General features: G+C 40.9%; 1 protein-coding gene across 6 annotated transcripts in view; it reads right to left on the bottom strand.

The window, feature by feature from the left end:
* The window catches only part of nek11 (NIMA-related kinase 11), a 296,435-nt gene that overhangs the window by 64,638 nt on the left and 211,319 nt on the right, over window positions 1-20,478 (bottom strand). For all 6 annotated transcript variants that reach the window (XM_073024305.1, XM_073024303.1, XM_073024304.1 and 3 more), the window contains one exon: window positions 13,852-13,990. In XM_073024305.1, the coding sequence (XP_072880406.1) occupies window positions 13,852-13,990 (139 nt within the window). The remainder of the gene's footprint in view (window positions 1-13,851; window positions 13,991-20,478) is intronic.

Genomic DNA, 20,478 nt, shown 5'->3' with positions numbered 1-20,478 from the left:
ACTAGCCACCTTCAGATCACTAGACCAAATGCCTTAACCACTGGGCCACTCACCAACACTATTTTTAATGCTTATTGCATTTCTTTTATGCTGCATCAGATCTAGAATAACGATGATTTTGCTCCTTTGCAATTTTGTACTGAAGAATGACAATAAGCAATCTTGAATGTAATAGGTTGGAGCCCAGTGCTGGGCGGCGTGTTGATGAAGGTCATCGGGGGTTTCTGGTGGTCTGGAACGAGGTATTCAATATTTGATGCAGATGGTGGTCAAAGACTGATGGTGGCATCAGGCAGCATGGTTATAACTTATTGGCCAGCTGTTCCTCATAAGTGATTTTTCTCCACCTCCTTCTCATGCTCATCTATCACATGGTACTAGATATCAACTCCATTATCTGCATTAAAGGCATTATTGACCCTTCATGGGTACATCCATCCATCCAAACTGTATTTTGCAGCAGTCTTCACTGTGGAAGGCACCAGCAATGTGCCAGAAATTCAAGAGAGTGAAGGGGCAGAAGTGAGTGTTGTCACTATTACAATAGAGAAGGCTGGTGGGAAGCTGAAAGGTCTGAAGGTGGACAGGTCACTGGGAATGGATGGGCTACATCCAGGATTCTGAAAGAGGTAACTGAAGAGATCATGGAGGCATTAGTAGTGGTCTTTCAATAATCCTTAGATTCTGGAATGGTTACGAAGGACTGGAAAATTACAAACATTACTCCACTCTTTAAGAAGGGAGAGAAGCAAAATACAGGGAATTTAGGCCAGTTAGTTGGCCTTCAGTAATTGATAATATTTAAGAGTCATTATTAAGGATAAGATTTTGAGACACTTGGACTTCATGATTAAAAAAGCTTAAGTCAACATGGTTTCCTTAAGGGGAGATCTTACTGACAAATCTGCTAGTATTCCTTGAGAATAGTCTAAAGAGAATCAGTGGATGGTGTTTGCTTGGATTTTGATAAGGTGTCATTAATGAAGCTGCTGAACAACAACCCAAAATATTACAGCATGGATAGAAAATTGACTGTCTGGCAGGAGGCAAAGAGTGGGAATAAATGGGGCCTTTTCTGGTTGACTGCCGAAGACTAGTGGTGTACCGTAAGGGTTGGTATTGCATTTGCTACTTTTCACGTCTTATGTTAATGATCTGGATGACAGAATTGATAGCTTTGTGGCCAAGTTTGCAGATGATACAAAGATAGGTGGAGGGGCAGGTAGTGTCGATGAAGCTAGGAGTCTACGGGGGGTCTTGGGCAGGCTGAGAGAATGGGCAAAGAAGTAGTGGATTGAACACCACGTAGGGAAGTGTGTGGTCATGCCCTTTGGTAGAAGGAATAAAACTGTAGACTGTTTCTAAGAGGGGAGAGAATTCAGAAATCAGAGATGCAAAGGGACTTTGGAGTCCAAGAGCAAGTTTCCCTGAGGATTCACTTGAAGGTTCAGTCAACAGCAAGGAAACAAATGCAATATTTATTTACTTAGAGATACAACATTGTAACAGGCCCTTCGGACCTAACAAGCCCATGCCCCAATTACACTCATGTGATCAATTAACCCACTGACCCATAAATCTTTGCAATGAGGGAGGAAACCGGAGCACCCAGAGGAACTCCATGCAGTCATGGGGAGAATGTGCAAACTCCTTACAGACAGCTGCAGAATTGAACCCCTGGTTGCCAGCAGTGTACTAGGGTTTTGCTAACCACTACGCCACTGTGCCGCCCTTTAGCATTCACTTTGAGTAACTGGAATATAACAGCAATGACTCAATGCTGAGGCGTTGATCAGATGACATTTGGAGCCATTGTGGGCAGTTTTAGGCCCCAAATCCAAAAAAGGACGTGCTAGAATTGTAGAGCGTACTCTAGAGGAATGACAGGGTTAAGGTATGAGGAGTGTTTGATGGTTCTGAGTCTGTGCTGACTGGAGTTTAGAGGGATGAGAGAGGATCACATTGAAACTGACCAATCATGGCAGAGTCAAGAACCACAGTCGCCATGGTAGTGTGGCAGTTAGTGCGACACTACTACAACTCGGTGCATCCTGAAGTTCAGAGTTCAATTCCTTCCACAGTCCAAAGACATACCAGGTAGATTAATTGGTCATTGTGAATTGTTCCGTAATCAGGTTAGGGTTAATTGGGATTGTGGGGCTTCTAGTATGGCATGGCTCCAAGGGCCAAAAGAGCCTACTTTCAATAGATAGATAGACAGACTAGAGTACAAATAAATAACAACCTCCAAGTACAAGGACATCCCTTTAGAACAGAGATGAGGAGCAATTTCTTTAGCCAGAGCGTGGTGAATCTGTGGAATTCATTGCCACAGATGGCTGTGGAGGCCAAGACATTGGGTATATTTAAAGAAGAGGTTGATAGGTTCTTAATTAGGAAGGTTATGTGGAGAAGGCAGGAGAATGGTGGTGACAGAGACTAATATATCAGCCAATATCGAATGGCTTAATTCTGCTCCTATATCTTATAGTCTCATTTCTAGCATTTTCTGTTTTTATTTCAGATTTGCAGCAACTGCACTTTCTATTTGTTTCTTAAGTTAACTCAATTTGGATTGCAAATCCATATCATGATTTTTTTGCTTATCCTAAAATCTGAGTTTAGAAGTCAGGGCTGGAAATGACAGGCGCCATGCAGTTAGCGCAACTCAATTTCAGCTCAGGGCTTTCCAGGGCTCGGAGTTCAATTCAGGCGCTGTCTGTAAGGAGCTTGTACGTTCTATCCGTGAACCGCACAGGTTTCCTCCTACAGCTCAAAGACGCAATGGTTAGTAGGTAAGTTGGTCATTGTAAATTGTCCTGTGATTAGGCTAGGGTTAAATCGGGGTTTGCTGGCCGGTGTGGCTTGTTGGGACAGAAAGGCCTATTCCACACTGTATCTGTAAATAAAATAAATATAAATTCATCTTGAATCTCTGGGAATATACACAGCGCAAGAGTGGCAGTCATAGGATCATAGGGTTATACAGCATGGAGTCTTTCTCCATTGGCCATCAATAGCCATTTGGACTAATACCATTTTCATTCTCCCCACATTCTCATCCACTTTAACTAGATTATACCATACACCTATAAACTAGGAACAACTACATTTCAATCATGAATTATTTGATACATGAGAGAAAACCAATGTCCCTCCGGGAACCCACACAGTCTCAGGAAATGTAAACGGCACCCAGACAGTCTCTGAGGTGAGGCTTAAACCTGAGACCTGAAGGTCACCGTGCTCTGATTGCAAAAACTGTATGATTGATATTCACGATTCAGGGGCCCTTTTATGCCATGCTCAACTTTCTAAACACTAGTAGCTGAGACTTCTAAAGATCAAAATGTTGTTTTTGAATGAGTTAAAACTTCCAATTAATATTCTTTGTTTAATTGCTGGTCAGAAACGAGAGCCGGTCTTCAGTTCTCGAGGCAAATGGCAAGCAGTGATCACTTTGAAGTTAAAACAACAGTTTTGCAAATAAGCACTGTCTATTTAGCAGACTTGCTGGCCCCACAGCATCTGGTCTAACTGTTGATGAGGTGCAGCATTAAAAAAAAACTGGGTTACTTAACTTGGCATGTTTCAAACTAGTCAATGCTGGCTAAGTTGTTCAGCTCATGGAAGCTTGCAGACCAGATGGGTACTATCACTTAGCATATTAATAGCTGATCTAATAATAAGTTGGAAATTTGTGTCCTCAAATTGTTTTCTCTGTAGCTCTCTCTGCAACTGAATTCTTAACTTCCTCATCAGGAGACCACAGTCAGTGCAGAAAAATATCTACTCCTCTATGACAATCAACACTGGGGCGCATCATTGATGTGGGGTTAGCCTACACATCTACTCATCCTGCACCCACCACTGTGTGGCTAGGCAAGCTCAAATGCCATCTGTAAATTTCTTGATGACACTAATATTTATTAATATTTATCAAGGAAACATACAGGAGTGACAGAGGTCCGCTGGTTGAGTGGTGTTGCAACAGCAACCTGCACTCAGTGTTAGTAAGACCAAGAAGTTGATTGTGGACTTCAGGAAGGGGAAGTTGAGGGAACACACACCTGTCCTCATCGAGGTATCAGTAGTGGAAAGCTTAAGCAGTTTCAAGATCTTGGATATCAACATCTCTGAAGATCTATCTTTGGCCCTGCCAATGCTCCCTCTAAGATGTGCGCAGGTGCGTGTGCTCATATCTTTTGCTACTAGTGAACAAAGGAATTTAAACTGCACACAAACGGTTGACCCCCTCTACCCCATCGTAAGTTAAGTATATTTCATGATTGTTCCCAATCACGTTTCCCTTTCTGGTTTCTGATGCAGACGATGTTGACAATGTGGAGATGCAATGATTTGTCTGCAGTTTCTAGAACTGGCTTATCTATAGTGTTCTTATTGAAGAAATTATTCAGTATGCACATGTTGTTGTCACTAGGAATGAAATTGCACAGCACAAGATTTTTACACACACTGGTCATCACAAATTAAGAGGGAACATTGGGCTCAACATACTGTTACAATTACCAAGAAGGTTTAGATCAGCCATGTGATCTCCTGGACCAGTTTTCGATAGCCTGGATGGGTCGGAGAGGAATTTTCCAGATTTTTTCGCCTCAATTGGCAACTCGGTTTTTTTCCCCTGGGTGATCACATGGGTTTGGGCGGGATGAATAATAAAATAAAATGGGCGGCATGGTGCCCTGTTGGTTGGCACTGTTGCCTTGTGGGATTCGGTGAAAACTAGAGTTAAGATTGGATCATCCATGATCTTGTTGAATGGAGGAGCAGGCTTGAGGGGCCGATTGGCCTACTCCTGCTCCTATCTCTTATGTTCTTATGTTATATTTCATTAGGAGTTTGAGGTGACTTGGTTTGTTCGCCAAGGCTCACAAATTTCTACAAATGTACTACGGAAAGCAGTCTAACTTGGTTGCATCACCATCTGGAATGGAGGGGCCACTGCACAGGATCAGAAAAAGCTGCAGAAAGTTACAACTCAGTCAGCTCCATTATGGACACTAACCTCCCTGGCATTAAGGACACCTTCAAAAGGCGCTGCTTCAAGAAGGCGGCATCCATGATTAAGGACCCATGGCGCAGGAGTTGTCCTCTTGTTATTGCTTCCATCAGTGAGGAGATACCGGAGCCTGAAGACTCACACTCAACATTTTAGAAATAGCTTCTTCCCCTCCTCCACCATGTTTCTCAGTGGGCATCAAACCTCAGTACCTTTGTTCCCTTTTTGCACTACTTACTTAATATAATTTTATATAGTTTCCATTGTAATTTATGTTTTTTACTGTTGTGAATTGCAATGTACTGCTACCACAAAACACATTTCACATCATATATCAGTGATATTAAACCTGACTCGGGTTGGGATTCTGATTCAAGGAGTTTGCTTCGCAGCCTAAAATATGGGTACTTGGGAACTCTGTCACCAGAAGCGTTTTAGACCACTTGTGCCAAATGATATCCGAAAAAAATCACATGTATGAAGTCACCAGAGTGGTAAAAAGACAGTATAAATATAATAGAGCAGTTAGGAACGGCTAAGATACATCTGGAAGCATGGAAGAATGGTGGGGTCTACCAGAATCCATTCCTATGCCTTCAATTTCTGTGATGGATGACTGTTTTATCTGCATCTCGTTAGTGTACCTTTTCTGCTTATAGAAATTGTACCCGTGTTTTGGAAATCCTTCGTGTTTTAGAAATGGTTTGTAATTTGGTAGCATTTTATAAGATGTGACTCTGTGAGTTTTAAATGTGTTTTAAGAATGTTGTTTGTATCAGTGAATACAAATGGACTGTGTTTAAACTACTTTGTTAGCTGGAAGTACCTCCCCCATGGCAGGAAGGGGGACCCACCATTCAAATGTGGGTATAGGTGGCTAAATTCGCCATGGAGGATACACGGGGAGGTGAACTAGTCTTTGAGATTGTGTAGTTATATTATAACTTCTCTGTAATGAAGGTACCCATGATAATCTATGTCAGTTAGGACTTGTCTTTGTTTGACTTTAGGACTTCACGGTTAGCAAACCCAATATCATCATAACTGATCCATGAAACTGTTACTACTTTGCATGTTTATCTGTCAAGGATGAAAATCTACCCCAAGATACTTGAGTTAATCAAACATTCTGCTGTTGTAGCAGACTCTGAGTAATCAGGATTTGTATTAAATCATTGATGATGCTTAAGTCTTAAATGCATTAATGGCTGGAAATTAATAATTTACTTTTCCTGACTGCAGCAAATCCTAAACAGCAGGCTACATTAAAGAGACTTTTGCTTTTGACATTAAGAGACTCCAGTGTATTTGCATTATTTACTGAAAGGGCAGACAGATGGAATATAATAACAAGGAAAACAACAACTTGTATTTATATAGCACCTTTTACTGAGGCCAAATGGTCCCAGGCACTCCTTCGAAATGTTATCAGATAAATTTTGAATGAGCTGCATCAGAGGAATTTGGTGCAAGTGTCTTAAAAGAAGGGGTGGCTCTTACTGTTAAGTAGGTAGGCTGAGAGATTTGAGGAGGAAACTGCAAAGCACATTCTCAGCAACAACAAAGTTAAAAATACATTTATTATCGAAGTACGCTCGTATCACCGTACATGACCTTGAGATTCATTTACTTGCAGGCAGGGACAGCAGAACAGAGAAATTTGATAGGATCAATGGCTTCAGGTCTACGCAAGTGTTTTCCCCTTTTCCTGCTCTTCTACCATAGCTCTACAACTCCAAGTATGTGTCCAACTTCCTTCCCCAGCTTATTATTGAATCTCTTCCACCACTTTGTGAGTTTTGTTTGCAAAGATAATTTCATCCTTTCCTTACATTCTTTTTAATCTTTATAATAAATTCAACCCATTCTATCCTGAAACATACTATCTGGCGGTGCTACCGCCGAATGAAGAGATCACGCATTCACTTTTAAAGAAGTTCTCGCTAAGTAACTTAACAGAAGGATATTTGTAATGTGTAACAAACTATTGGATAGCAGTCTTATTCTGACTCATGCTGCGAAATGGCAGATTGTGCACACATACAGTTGTAACAATGCATGATCTGGAATAAACTGAGACAGCAATGAGAGCTACTTGCAGAATTTCATCAAGCTCAATTAATTTGTATCTCTGGTTACTGCATTCCATACATACTAACTGGTAATTGCAGTAAAGCTAAAATAAATAGAAGCAGCAACAGCACAAAAACTGAATTCAGTAAAATGTGCTCATTCCTAATGATCACCTTTAATAATTTGATTGATATGTTAATTGTTTTCTGATTATTTACTGCCTCCAATAAATTTACAGCCTGTTACCATGCTGTATCTCAAAATATTTTCCAAAGTAATATAATAATTGGTTACATTGTCCTTCAAACTTTTCCAGTAGTTATAGCAATTTCCTTGAGGAAGTATACGAACTTATTTTAACTATATGTGGGAGTTGGCTTCATGGGCTTTGGACTAGTTGGGCAAGGTGGGTTTTCCTCCCAAGCATTTTCTGTTCTCATTCACATCACATTACAACGGAGTAATTTTTTCTGCTGCATTTTGTTGCAAATGTAGAAAAGAAAAAGCCCAGAATGCAACAATATTCCCTTTTTCTGACAGTGCTAAGAACAAATTCTAATTTGGGGCATATTTATTTCACTTTGAAATGGTCAAATATATTTTCATGAAAACAATTTTTTTAAAAAGTTTCCATAGTCCATTTCAATTTAGTCTTGAGGTGATAGCAACCATAATGTAAAAGGATAAAAGCCTCATTTCATCAGTTTCAAGGCAATTTCATAAGAAGAGTCATGCCCTGTTTTTGATTTGTAACGAGCAACTCAAATATTAAATATTCATATACAAAGTCAATGTTAGAATCTCAGTAGAAAATGTATCTTAAAATGTACATCCTGATGACATTATTATCAAATCATCATCTATACCAATACAGTGCTGTCGAACGGTGATAATGTATTTACCTGGAAAGGACAGGATAAGCGTTTCGAACAGCCAAGTGAGATGTTGAGAGAAAATATCAGGAGTGACAGGTACTGGAAATGTCAGTGTAAAGATTGTAAAGCACACAAAAACAAGTGCTCCAAAAATCTTGAACTGGAGCTCTGTATGAGTTTCTTGTGAGGCTATGGGAGAATCCTAACGAGTGCATCAAATGTACCATGTGCATAATGTGGAAATACCAGACCTTAAGCACAAATTCTTAAAATAATTATGCATTGCTTCAGTTGTCATACAGGAACTGTAAACTTCAATATGCAATCCCATCAGTATAGTACAGACATTTGGAGAGTGACTGTATGAACTGGAGTGTCAACCACACATATTCATCGGAAGATGGGACATTGTTGACATTGGCAGTGACATTTTCTAATGAATGCCCATTGCTTTGAACATTGGATTTTCCAGTTCCAGCTCTTAACATTTAGTTTTTAGTTCTTTTTCTCTTTACTCACCTTCCTTGTGATCCAGCCCTGCTTCTTTCACTTTGGCTCCCTCCACCTCACCCTGACCAACACACTGCAGCCACCGAATCACGTCCCCTCAAATGGTTCCATCTGTCCTCTCCCTTCCATGGTTCCCATCATCAGTTTCCTCCGCCGATCCCAGCACTTGCAGCTTTTGTGTCCACGCTCAACATTCTCCATCTGTCTCCACCTTCTCACTCACCTATCCCCATCCGGCTCCATCTGCCTTTCCCGCCCCTTTTTCATGTTTCTTCCTTTGCCTGCCTCCACCTGTCAGCCCCCGTCTCCCAACTTCACTCCTTCCCCGTTGTTCCATTTGCTCATCTCTCATCACTCACCCCTCCTCGGTCCACCTATCACCTTCCAAATCTTCTCTTGCCACTGCCCCTCTCCTCCTCATGTCATCCACATTCATTCTTTGCCCTCAGTCCTGATGCAATCCGAAACGCAGACAATTCCCTTCCTTCCTGTTCAGTGTCTCCAGCAGTTTGTTGCTTTTTTTCTGTTCCAGATTACAGCATTTTGTTGTGTCTCCAGAAAATAATTCCAGAAAAATGATTCATCCAGCATGGTCTTGGACAAAACATTGAGAGTTTTTCTTTTCTATAGCACATCCTTCAATATTAATGTTTTGTGATAATTTTATATATATACACACATACATAGCTAGGATGCCTAAGATTTTTGCACAGCGCTGTATTTATCATCATGGAATAGAGAATGAGTTTATGAATCTGGTGGAAACAAAGGATGCTGGGAATGGCAAAGGCAGAGTGGGAGGAGTGCGGGACAGATGGGTGAGATGGAGTGCTGGGGTGGGGAGGAGAGAGGGGAAGGGTGATGCAGGTGTAGACACACCCAGCCCTCAGACACCAGGCAAGGTCATCCGATTCCAAACAACTGGTTTATTGATCATTACAGAATGTCTCTCTGCTGCTTCCCACTTCCTTCCCCTTTTCCCAAGAATAATCCCGCTCTCCCTGAACCCTTCCCATTCTCAGTCCACGATAGAGACCCACGGTCAGAATCAGGTTTATCGTGGCTCACATATGTCATGAAATTTGTTTTTTCTTGTGGCAGCAGTACAGTGCAATACATGAAATTGCTTCTGTACTGTGCAAAGTTTTTAGGGACTCGGGATATATACGCACACACTTCAACACAGAACATATCAGTGTTGTACAGCCCCTTCAATCTACAATGTTGTCCTGATCTTTTAAGCTACTGTAAGATCAATCTAATTCATCACTCCCACATGACCCTCCATTTTTTGACCATTCATGTGACTATCTAGGAGTCTCTTACCGTAAGTCAATAATGCAGTCAATCCATAAGACAAAGGAGCAGAAGTCGGCCATTCAGCCCATCGAGTCTGCTCCGCCATTTCATCATGAGCTGATCCAATCTCCCCTTTAGTCCCATTCCCCCACCTTCTCACCATAACCTTTGATGCCCTGACTACTCAGATCCCTATCAATCTCTGCCTTAAATACACCCAATGACTTGGCCTCCACTGCCGCCCGTGGCAACAAATTCCATAGATTCACCACCCTCTGGCTAGATCTTACATATCCCTAATGCATCTCCTTTCATCACCACCTCAGGCAGTACATTCCATGTACCCACCACCACTCTCTGTATAAAAACACTTACCCCTGACATCCCCTCTATATTTTCCTCCATTCCCCTCAGAATGATGTCCCCTGTATTAGCCATTTCCATCCTGGGAAAAGGTCCTTGGCTGCCCATTCAATCTATGCCTCTTATCATCTTGTACACCTCTATCAAGTCACCTCTCATCCTCCTTTGCTCCAAAGAGAAAAACCCCAGCTCACTCAACCTGTCCTCAATAGACATGCTGTCTAGTCTCAGGAAGCATCATGGTAAATCTCCTCTGCACCCTCTCTAAAGGTTCCACATCTCTCTTATGAAGAAGCCACCAGAACTGAACACAATATTCCAAACGTGGTCAAACCAGGATTTTAATGAGCTGCAACACCTCAAAGTGAAACTGAAGGAGCTATAAATGTTCAGGCTGGTCAAGACAGGCAGCGTCTTCAATAGTAAAGGTGAACTCAATGTCTCCTTCCACAGATGAAGCCTGATGTGTTGCATGCTTCTGTTTTGATTTCAGATTTCCAGTATCTGAGCTACTCTTTAAATTTAATTTCAAAATGTAAGCTGTTTTTATTATGTCAAGACCAGAATGTGTGAGTAATCATCCAAAAATGCCCTTGAATATATGCACACCTATATTCTAGCTGTCAATTTCTTGTGGACAATTCTTTCATAAAATATTAATACATCAACAGCATTTAAAATGCCCCTGCTCATGTCCTTGTACCTAGAAAGGCCATCTTAAACGTAAAGGCTCCATAAATGAGCGTCAGCTGTGGATCAGTGGGGAGCACCATCATCTCTAACTGTTCAGGTTTCAATCCAGAGAATTGAACTCAACAGTCCATGCTGACGCCTCTCATCGAGCACTGAGAGGATGGCACTGTCTATCACTGAAAAGCTAATCACAGACCCCCTTCTGCATTCTCGTGTAGATATAATAGGTCCCATGGCGTTACCTTGAAAAATAGCAAGTGAATTATCCTCAGTGCTGGAACCAATATTTATCTGTCAATCAACAGTTTAAAAGAAAAAGTTAAGCTGGCCATTATTATCTTACTGCAGCTGCTGGGAGCTTTTTGGATGAAATGTGTTTCTTATAATAAAAGCAGTGACTTCACTATTAAGGTACTTTAAAGCTCCATGAGAGATGCTATGTAAAAGAAAGACTCTTCTGCATTTGAATTGAACCCATTTTGAACACAAAGAAGTGTCAGTGCCGGCTTAATTGAAAATGCACGCAGTGGCCACTTTATTAGATTGAGGAGTGGAATCGGTTTGGTCTTCTCCTTCCAGATTCAACATGTGGGTTCAGAGATGCTCCTCTGCCCACCACTGTTGCAATGCACGGCTATTTGAGCTACCGTCGCCTTCCCGTCAGCTAGAACAAGTTGAGCAGCATGATCAGCTGCCATGAAACGGCGTATCCTGATGCCTTACCTATAACTGCGCGGAATTTCAAACATGCCCACTTGAAGGAGTCTCTGAACAAGTTCCACCAACGTATCACCTGTGGAACCAGACGAGCCAGCACGCTTGACCACTGTTACACCACCATCAAGAGAGCTTCCCATCCCATCCCACGCCCACACTTTGGAAAATCTGGATCACCTGGCTGTACTTCTACTCCCAGCATATAGGTAGAGACTAAAGACCACAGCATCAGTGGCAAGGACTCAGGAGGTATGGTCAAGGAAGGCTGAGGAGAGCTGACCAGATGGCTTTGAATCGTCTGGATGATATTCAGGGATTGGTCTTCGAATCTAACTAAATACACCACAGTTGTCACCAACTTTATCAAGACCCGTGTGGATGAGTGTGTGCCTTTGAGAACGTAGCAGCATACCCAAACAAAGGTCATAGATGAATTAGGAGATTCATAGTCTGCTGAGGGCTTTCTCTGTGGCATTCAAGAGCAGAGATCCAGAACTATACATGAGGTCCTGATATGAGCTACGGAAGGCTATTTTAAGAGTGAGAAAACAATTCCAATTGAGGTTAGAGTTGGAATTGGAAGCATGCCAGCACTGGTTTGCAGGCCATTACTTCCTGCAAGATGAAATCTAAAATCAGTAATGACTGTGATACTTCACTCCTAGAAGAGCTCAACACCTTTTATGAATGGTTTGAAAGGGAGAATAAAACTACACCTGTGCAGATCCCTGCAGCATCTGGTGACCCTGTAATCTCTAACTCAGAGGCCAATGTTAGAAAACCTTTCAAGAGGGTGAGCCCTCGCAAGGTGTCAAGTCCAGATGGTGTAACTAGTAGGGTACTGAGAAAACCTGCACCAACCAACTGGTGGGAGTGTTAAAGGACATCTCTCACTGCTGCATTTGGAAGTTCCCACCTGCTTTAGAAGGGCAACAGTCATACCAGGCCCCAAGAAATGCAGGGTGAGCTGTCTCAATGACGATCGCCCAGTTGCACTCACATCTACTGCGATGAATTGCTTTGAGAGGTTGGTCATGACCAGAATCAACTCCTGCCTAGGCAAGAACCTGAACCCACTGCAATTTGCCTATCGTCACAATAGGTCTACAGCGGATGCAATCTGACTGGCTCTGCACTCTGCCTTGGATCACCTGGACAATAGCAATGCCTATGTCAGGTTGTTGTTTATTGATTACAGCTCAGCAATCAATACATTCATATCTTCAGTTCTAATCTTCTCAACTTCCCTCTGCAACCGGATCCTTGACTTCGTCATTAGCAGTCCTCAGTCAGTGTGGATCAGAAATAATATCTCCTTCTCATTGACAATCAACACTGGCACAGTTCAAGGATGCAAGCTTAGCCCATTGCTCTACTCTCTACACCCATGACTGTGCATAGCTCAAATGTCATCTGTAAATTTGCCAATGATACAACTATTGCTGGTAGAATTACAGATAGTGACGAGGAGGAGTGAGATAGATCATGGTTGATCTCAAAAACAACCTTGCATTCAAATGTCAGTAAGACCAAGGAGTTGATTGTTGACTGCAGGAAGGGGAAGTTGAGGGAACACACACCCATCGTCATCAAAGGATCAGTGGTAGAAAGGGTGAGCAGTTTCAAATTCCTGGTTGTCAACAACTCTGAAGATCTAACGTGGATTTGCAATTACGAAGAAGGCACAACAGTGGCTATATTTCACTGGGAGTCTGAGGACACTTGGTATGTCATCAAATACACTTACAAATTTCTACAGGTGTACCATGTTGAGTATTCTAACTGGTTATATCACCACTGCACAGAATTGGAAAAAAACTTCAGAAAGTTGTAAACTCAGCCAGTTCCATCATGGTCCCTAACCTCCCCAACATCGAAGACACCTTCAAAAGGTGATGCCTCAAGAAGGCAGCATCCATTATTAAGGAACCCCATCACCTAGGACATGCACTCTTCTCATCGCTACCATCAAGGTGGAGTTGCAGGAGCCTGAAGACACACACCCAATGTTTCAGGAACAGCTTCTTCCCCTCTGTCATCAGACTTATGAATGGACAATGAACCCATGAACACAAACTCACTATTTATTTTTTTCCCTTTTTATACTGCTTACCTAATTTAATTTTATATATACATTTCTTTCTGTAATTTATAGTTTTTATTATTATGTATCACAATGCACTTCTGCCATAAAACAACAATTTTCACAACATATGCCAGTGATATTAAACATGATTCTAACATGATCACCCGTCCTTACACTGTACTGTAAAATATAAACATCCTTAATAAACATACCATGGTCAGGTGGCTCGGACATACACAGTCGATCTGAAATTCTGTTTCCTTTGAGCTCTCCTTGTTCCGACAATTGGACATCACGAGTTGACACTGGCTGTGTCTGGTTGGCTTGTGGTGCATTGTACTCGTGAGATTCCTTATGTAAATTAGGCAAAAATACAAATGAAAAATATAACAATGTATATTTAAAATTAGGCATGAAATTTTTTAATACAAGAACTGAAATTCATACATCTTCATTAATATAACTGCACAGAATTCCAGGGCAGTGCGACATACATGATAACTTTTCATCCGAGAACCTTACAATGTAGCCCATCACCAACATTTATCAAGGCACAAGGTCAAAATTTCCTTGTCAAAATCTAAAGACGAACTAATCACTGAAGATTCTTGCTGAAATCATTTCTCTCTGCTATTTTTCGCTCAGCATGCGCGCATTAGAAGTTCTGTGAATGGAATCAAATGGATATTGTCCACACAGATTGCATTTGACATCCTGCATAACGAGCAAATGAGCGGAATTGGTGCTGCTGGAATGAAAGCAGAAGGAATTTGAAAGCGATTTGACAATCAATAGCAGAGAGCTGACTGGAGGATAGTTAACAGCAGTCATTTTAGCACCACAGTATTTGTTTTGTTGTTTTGTATGGCATGGCCTGCAAGGTGTAGACTCGAGTCTGCCCGTTCGGGCACCAGGGTTGGATCAATCTTTGTCTGGCGTCTCATCCACAGACGTTCCAACATGGGTGGCCCTGAGTTGGCATCGTTTGATGGAGTACTTGAAGCATGCAAGCCTCCACACAACATCAAAATGTCGATCCAGGTTGTGGAGGACAGTATTTGGTAAAACAAAAAAAGTATGTAAACAACAGGCATAAACATGAGAAATGCTGCAGATGCTGGAAATCCAACACAATACACACAAAATGCTGGAGGAGCGTTATGGAAATGAATAAACAGTCGATGTTTCAGACCGAGACCCTTCTCCAGGACTGGAAAGGAAGGAAGATGCTAGAATAAAAAGATGGAGGGAGGGGAAGGAGGGTCGCTAGAAACTGATAAGTGAAGCCAGGTGGGTGGGAAAAGTAAAGGATTAGAGAGAAGGAAATCTGATAGGAGAGGGGAGGGGACCCAGGGAAGGTGATAGGTAAGTGGGAAGAGGTAAAGAGCCAGAGTGGGGAATAGAAGATGAGAGGAGAAGGAGAAATCAGGCCATCAGTTCGGAGACAAAATATAAAATGTTGTTCCTCCACCCGGAGGGTAGCCTCATCATGGCACAAGAGGAGGCCACGGATTGACATGCCAGAATAGGAACTGGGTGTATAATAAAGTTTCCTTTTTTTCCCTAAAGGCCAGTTAACCTATTGTATTCAAGCCAATGAAAATGGACAATTTGAATTCCAGCTTTTTGTCCATTACCTGGCAACCTACAGCTCTTAAATTCTTGTTCGTGTCCTTTGCAAATGAACGGCCATGAGGAATGAGTTCAAAGATTCATTTATTATCAAAGTACCCAGCGTTGAAATTCTTCTTCTGCGGGTAGCCATGAAACCAAGAAAAAAAGAAAAGCAGCACGATCAACACCCCCAAATCCTAGCTCCCACACAAAAAAAACAAGAAAGATCAGACGGAGAAAACAGAATATAAAAAACTAAGTCCAAGTCCACATCCAAACCTGGGCAACAGTCTCTGGGAAAAGCGGCAGGCTCTCCCCTCTCCGGTACAGACAACCAGCCGGCGCTCATTTTTCACCCTCGCCTCAATGCTTCAATCTCCACCATCGCTTTAATTGGCACACTTTGGAAGCTTTAATCAGCAAAATAGAGTCAAACACCCTGCCCGACAGCCTGCCCACTAGGTAGATTGCGCACATTGCCTCTGTCTCCTAGAGAATGCAGAGATCATTAAATTCTGTTAGGAATCAGTGCACACTCTGTGACCAGTTCTCCCACAGTATTTCAAAATAAATTGAATAAATGTTTCTTTTCTTTACAAGGGTGAAAGCCTAAACAATTTTCAGGAAAATTTACTCACTGAAACTAAAACAAAGAGCAATAACTTCAGCCTGTTAGCAGTTCAATCCTGTTCTGCTGTCCACTGGATGATTTGAAACCTAACTCATTTACACATGTTCACTATTCTCCTGATTTCTCTAAACTCCATCAACTTCAATTTTAAAGTTAACAGTTGACTACCATCGATTGCCATCTGTGGAAGATCACTTCCAACTTCTACCAACTTCAGTACAAGAATGTTTCTTCAAATATAACAAACCTTAAATGTTTGTTATGTTTTTATTATCTTCATTGAGTAGTACTCAACTGTATGCCCATGCCCTTCAAGATCAGTATCGCTCATTCATTACATGCTGTGTCGCATAACATGGGCAATCAAGGTCTTTACACGACCATGACTGTGCTTAGCAAGTTTTACTAAAGAAGTGGTAGCCATTGCCTTTTTCTGGGCAGTGGCTTCACAAGACAGATGACCACAGCCATTATCAATACTCTTCAGACATGGTCTGCCAAGTGTCAGTGGTCACATAACCAAGACTTGTGATTTGCACCATCTGACTATCCACCACCTGCTCCCATGGGTTCATGTGACCCTGATCAGGGGGGCTATGCAGGTGCTAAACCTTGCCCAAGGGTGACCTGCAGACTAGTGGAGGGAAGGAGTGACTTTGGTGGAGATGTATGTCCACCTCACCATCACATGATAAATCTAACTTATGCAATAACTGCAATCAGACCGGAACACATTCAAAACTCTAACTTATCTCAAATGAAGTAAAACCACTTTCCCTCTGAAGATTTGCTCAATTTATTGTATGTCGTTAAACATCTTAGCCTTGAAATTGGATTATAAAGTCCACTTGCATTCTGTTTTAATGTGCAATGAACCAAAGTGGAATTGAATCTTGAGTTTTTTTGCAGTGCTTGCATAAATGTTTCATTCATCAACGTATCAGCCTAGGCATGATTCTTTCAATACAAAAATCTTCACTCTGTCATATCTCCCACACACGGCAATATGATCAATGTAGTATTTGCTCAACAGTAGAAACTGGATGAAGTTATCATTCAGAATTTGGAAGAGTGAGAGGTCACTAGAGAAAGTCATACAAATTCCAAAATAATCTCAAGAGAGTAGATGTAGAGAAGATGTTTCCTCTTATGGGTGGAAAATAGAATGAGGTCATCATTTAAAACTAAAGGGATATTTCCCTCCTCTAAAAGATATTTCTTTGCAACTCTCTTCCACAAAGTCAGTGAAAGCAGAACTATTAAGTATTAAGTATTTGATAACCAAAGGGTGAAATATCACTGGACATGTGTTGATCTTACAATCGACTATGATCTTCTTAAATAGTATAGCAGATTTGAGAGCCAAGTGGTCTACTTTTGCTCCTAATTTATGTGTTCATATGTTCTAATCTGAAAAATACAATGTTCAACTTGCAAAATATTATTTTGCCTGATTTAAAGAGTACTTGTATTTTTATATACAGTGATTTTCAGTTAATAAGGACACATTGGAACCAGTACATTTCCCCCCAATTAGCCAAAGTTGCATGGACATAGTGAAAAAGGTATAAAAAAGACAAACTGAGAAAAAAAACTATGTATTTAAAGAAAATACAGAACAAATTAAAACATTACCAAAAGTACTACAGTACTATAAAACTGTATATTAGTTCCATAATAGCTTTTGACAGAGGAATTCATCCAGTGTACGCAATGAACAAAATCATCACCAACACCTAGAGAAGTCTGTTCAATGTAAGCACAATGTATTGTCTAACAGCCACACAACTGTGTGACTGACACTCGTTAGAACCTGTTCAGCAATGGTCTCCTGTCCTAATTAAGCGACACAGCATCCCAAATAAACAAAGGGAATCCCTGGCAAATTTATTCTTTTAAGAGTTGTCCCAAATAAGTGGTTGCCACAATTAACCATGACTCAATTACCAGAATCCACTGTATTGAAAATCTCCACTCTTTAATTTTTATTTCTATAAAACGTTACTGCTAAATAAGTTTGTGGCCCTTGAAAGCTGATAATTGCAGTTCCCCAAATCCTTAGTGTATACCCAATGTCTCTATGGATTATCAAGGTTTAGCATAGCTTGAAAATTCAATGTAAGTGTGGAGAAGATTCTGAGAAATCCACACAACAGGATTTCTTTTCTGGTTGCTGAATTTCGTGCCCTTATAACCTCTTTTCATAATCCTACACTCTATCCCTGTGTAATCTCATTTCCAATGTCAGCCAGAATCTGCTATACAGAGATCCTTTGAACAAACCTGATCCACCAGTGTTGAAAAGACTGTCAGTTTCCCAGGCACGTGGCAGTGCATCAAGTGGTCAAGCCAGCTTTTAACTTCTCCTAAAATGCTAAAATCACAATTATGCATTCTTCAAGCAAGGGGGATTCAAATACGTATATTATTTATATATTTAAACTTTGCACATATCTAGGGCATTGAAAATGGATCCAATCCAATCTAATTTATAGGAACATAGAAGATTTCAGCAGCCAACATGCCTTAATAATAGGTTTTATTTTTGGGAACTTGGCCTAATGATTGACCAGTGGGAGGCTTTCAATGCCAACACAACTGCCCTTGCTTGCTGCCATCACGCAAGTTCTGTATACAATTTTTTAAACCACTTTCCTCCTTAACTTTAACATGAAAGAGTTTATAAATCCCATGCTGCTGTAAAGCCTCCAATTTATACTCAAAATCTGCATATGACATCATTTTCCAGCCTGCCTGCCGAGTATTGGTCACTTACACGTATGCCTCAGGAAATGGCTTCTGTGTACAGATAGCCTTTAATGTTTTAGCATCGCTACACAATCACTCTTGGTCAAACTGCACTGTCATTTTTAATTTCAGTAAGTCTTAGAAACAACCTCCAATTGACTCCAAAAAGACACGATCTCTCCAGCGAGAGCTAAATACTGTACACTGAAGGGTTCAAAATCTAAAATTCATCCCTCAATCTTTCTCACTCTCACCCTCTCTCTTTCTTTCAATAAGCAACTCCTTTAAACCCATGACTTGTCTTATAAGCCCTATTATCTCCTAATACAACTTACTATCAACTTTTGTTTGATAATACCTTGTAACAAGCCTTGGATCTTGTCACATAAACGATACTATATAAATGGAAGCTCTTATTATACACTGCTTTACATACCATATCCTTCATATGTAAACTTTTGCCTCTCACACCGTGTCCCTTATATCTACAAGCATGTGTATGAAAACTGCTGTTCAGATAATGTACAGATTCAAAGAATTTAATTAAAATCCCAGAATATCAGCGACTTAAAACAACTTGACTAATTTATCAATAGGGAACAACCTCTCCTATTGTTTTACTCATATTCAGATGAAGAAAATGATTATGGTATTTAGATATAATAAAAACACAAAGTACTGCAAATGCACATCAGGTCAGTCAGCATCTATGAAGAGGAGAACAGAGTAAATATTTCAGGTCAATGGTCATCCATCACAATGGTCACTGACCTGAAACATTAATATCTGCTACTCTCTCTCTCTGTTGCCTGACCTGCTCTTTCCCAAATCCTCTGTTTTTATTTTGGATTTCCAGCAACTGCATGTTTTTTTCTCTTTCCAGTTTTTTTTGGTGTTGTTGTTGTAATGGGACAAGGTAATTTGGAGAAAGACCTCTGGAAGAAGGAAGAAAGAATAATAATGCTTGCTTTTCTTTTTGAAGAGGTTACAGCACCATCAAGTGGGAGAACAGTAGAGGTTATTATTAACTTTGCAATTCTACACCCTTGCTCAAGTCCACGCTGCCCCATTTTATCTCACGAGCTACCTGCCTATAACAACAGTACAACAGAACTAGAACTATGTGGAAAACAAAGAGAAAATGCTTGCAAAAGTTAGCAGTTTGCAGACTCAGACACTCAGTGCTTCTCTTTCCACAGAGGCTGCCTGATATCTGAGCTTTGCTGGATTTTCTGCTTCTGTTTCAGATAGCCAGGACCTGCAATTATTTGGATTTTCATGTGCTTCTGAAATGTCCTCAAGGTGCTAAGTATTTTAGGACTACAATACTTAATCCTGTCTAGTAATGATTGGAAATGAAATGTGTTTATGTACCTCTGCAGCAGACAAGTTGGTGGCATTGAGGTACATTGAGCTACACACCCAGTGATAGAATGCCCGTGTCAATGTTTAATTTTAACATGGCCCTCCACTCACAAAACATCCTTTAACGCTACCTACTATATCCATCTTGTTCTTTCTCTTTCTACCCCCCAGCTTTTAATTAAATTCATTCAGACTATCATAGTTGCACAATAGACAATTGCACATATGGAATCTTTAGAGAGGGTGCAAAGGAGATTTACCGGGATGCTGCCTGGATTAAAGAGCATGACTTATGAGGATAGGATGAGTGAACTATGTCTTAACTCTTTGGATAGGAGGAGAATGAGAGGTGACTTGCTATTGGTGCACTTGATAAGAGGCACAGACAGAGTGGACAGCCAGCAACTTTTTCTCAGGGATGAAATAGCTAATATGACGGAGGAATAACTTGAAGTGTTCTCCGTTCTGTATACTACATTTC

This window comes from Hemitrygon akajei, chromosome 20, assembly GCF_048418815.1.
Source record: "Hemitrygon akajei chromosome 20, sHemAka1.3, whole genome shotgun sequence".
In the NCBI taxonomy this organism is placed as follows: domain Eukaryota; kingdom Metazoa; phylum Chordata; class Chondrichthyes; order Myliobatiformes; family Dasyatidae; genus Hemitrygon; species Hemitrygon akajei.
The sequence above is the reverse complement of the archived record's forward strand: the minus strand, read 5'-3'. Positions and strand labels throughout refer to the sequence as shown.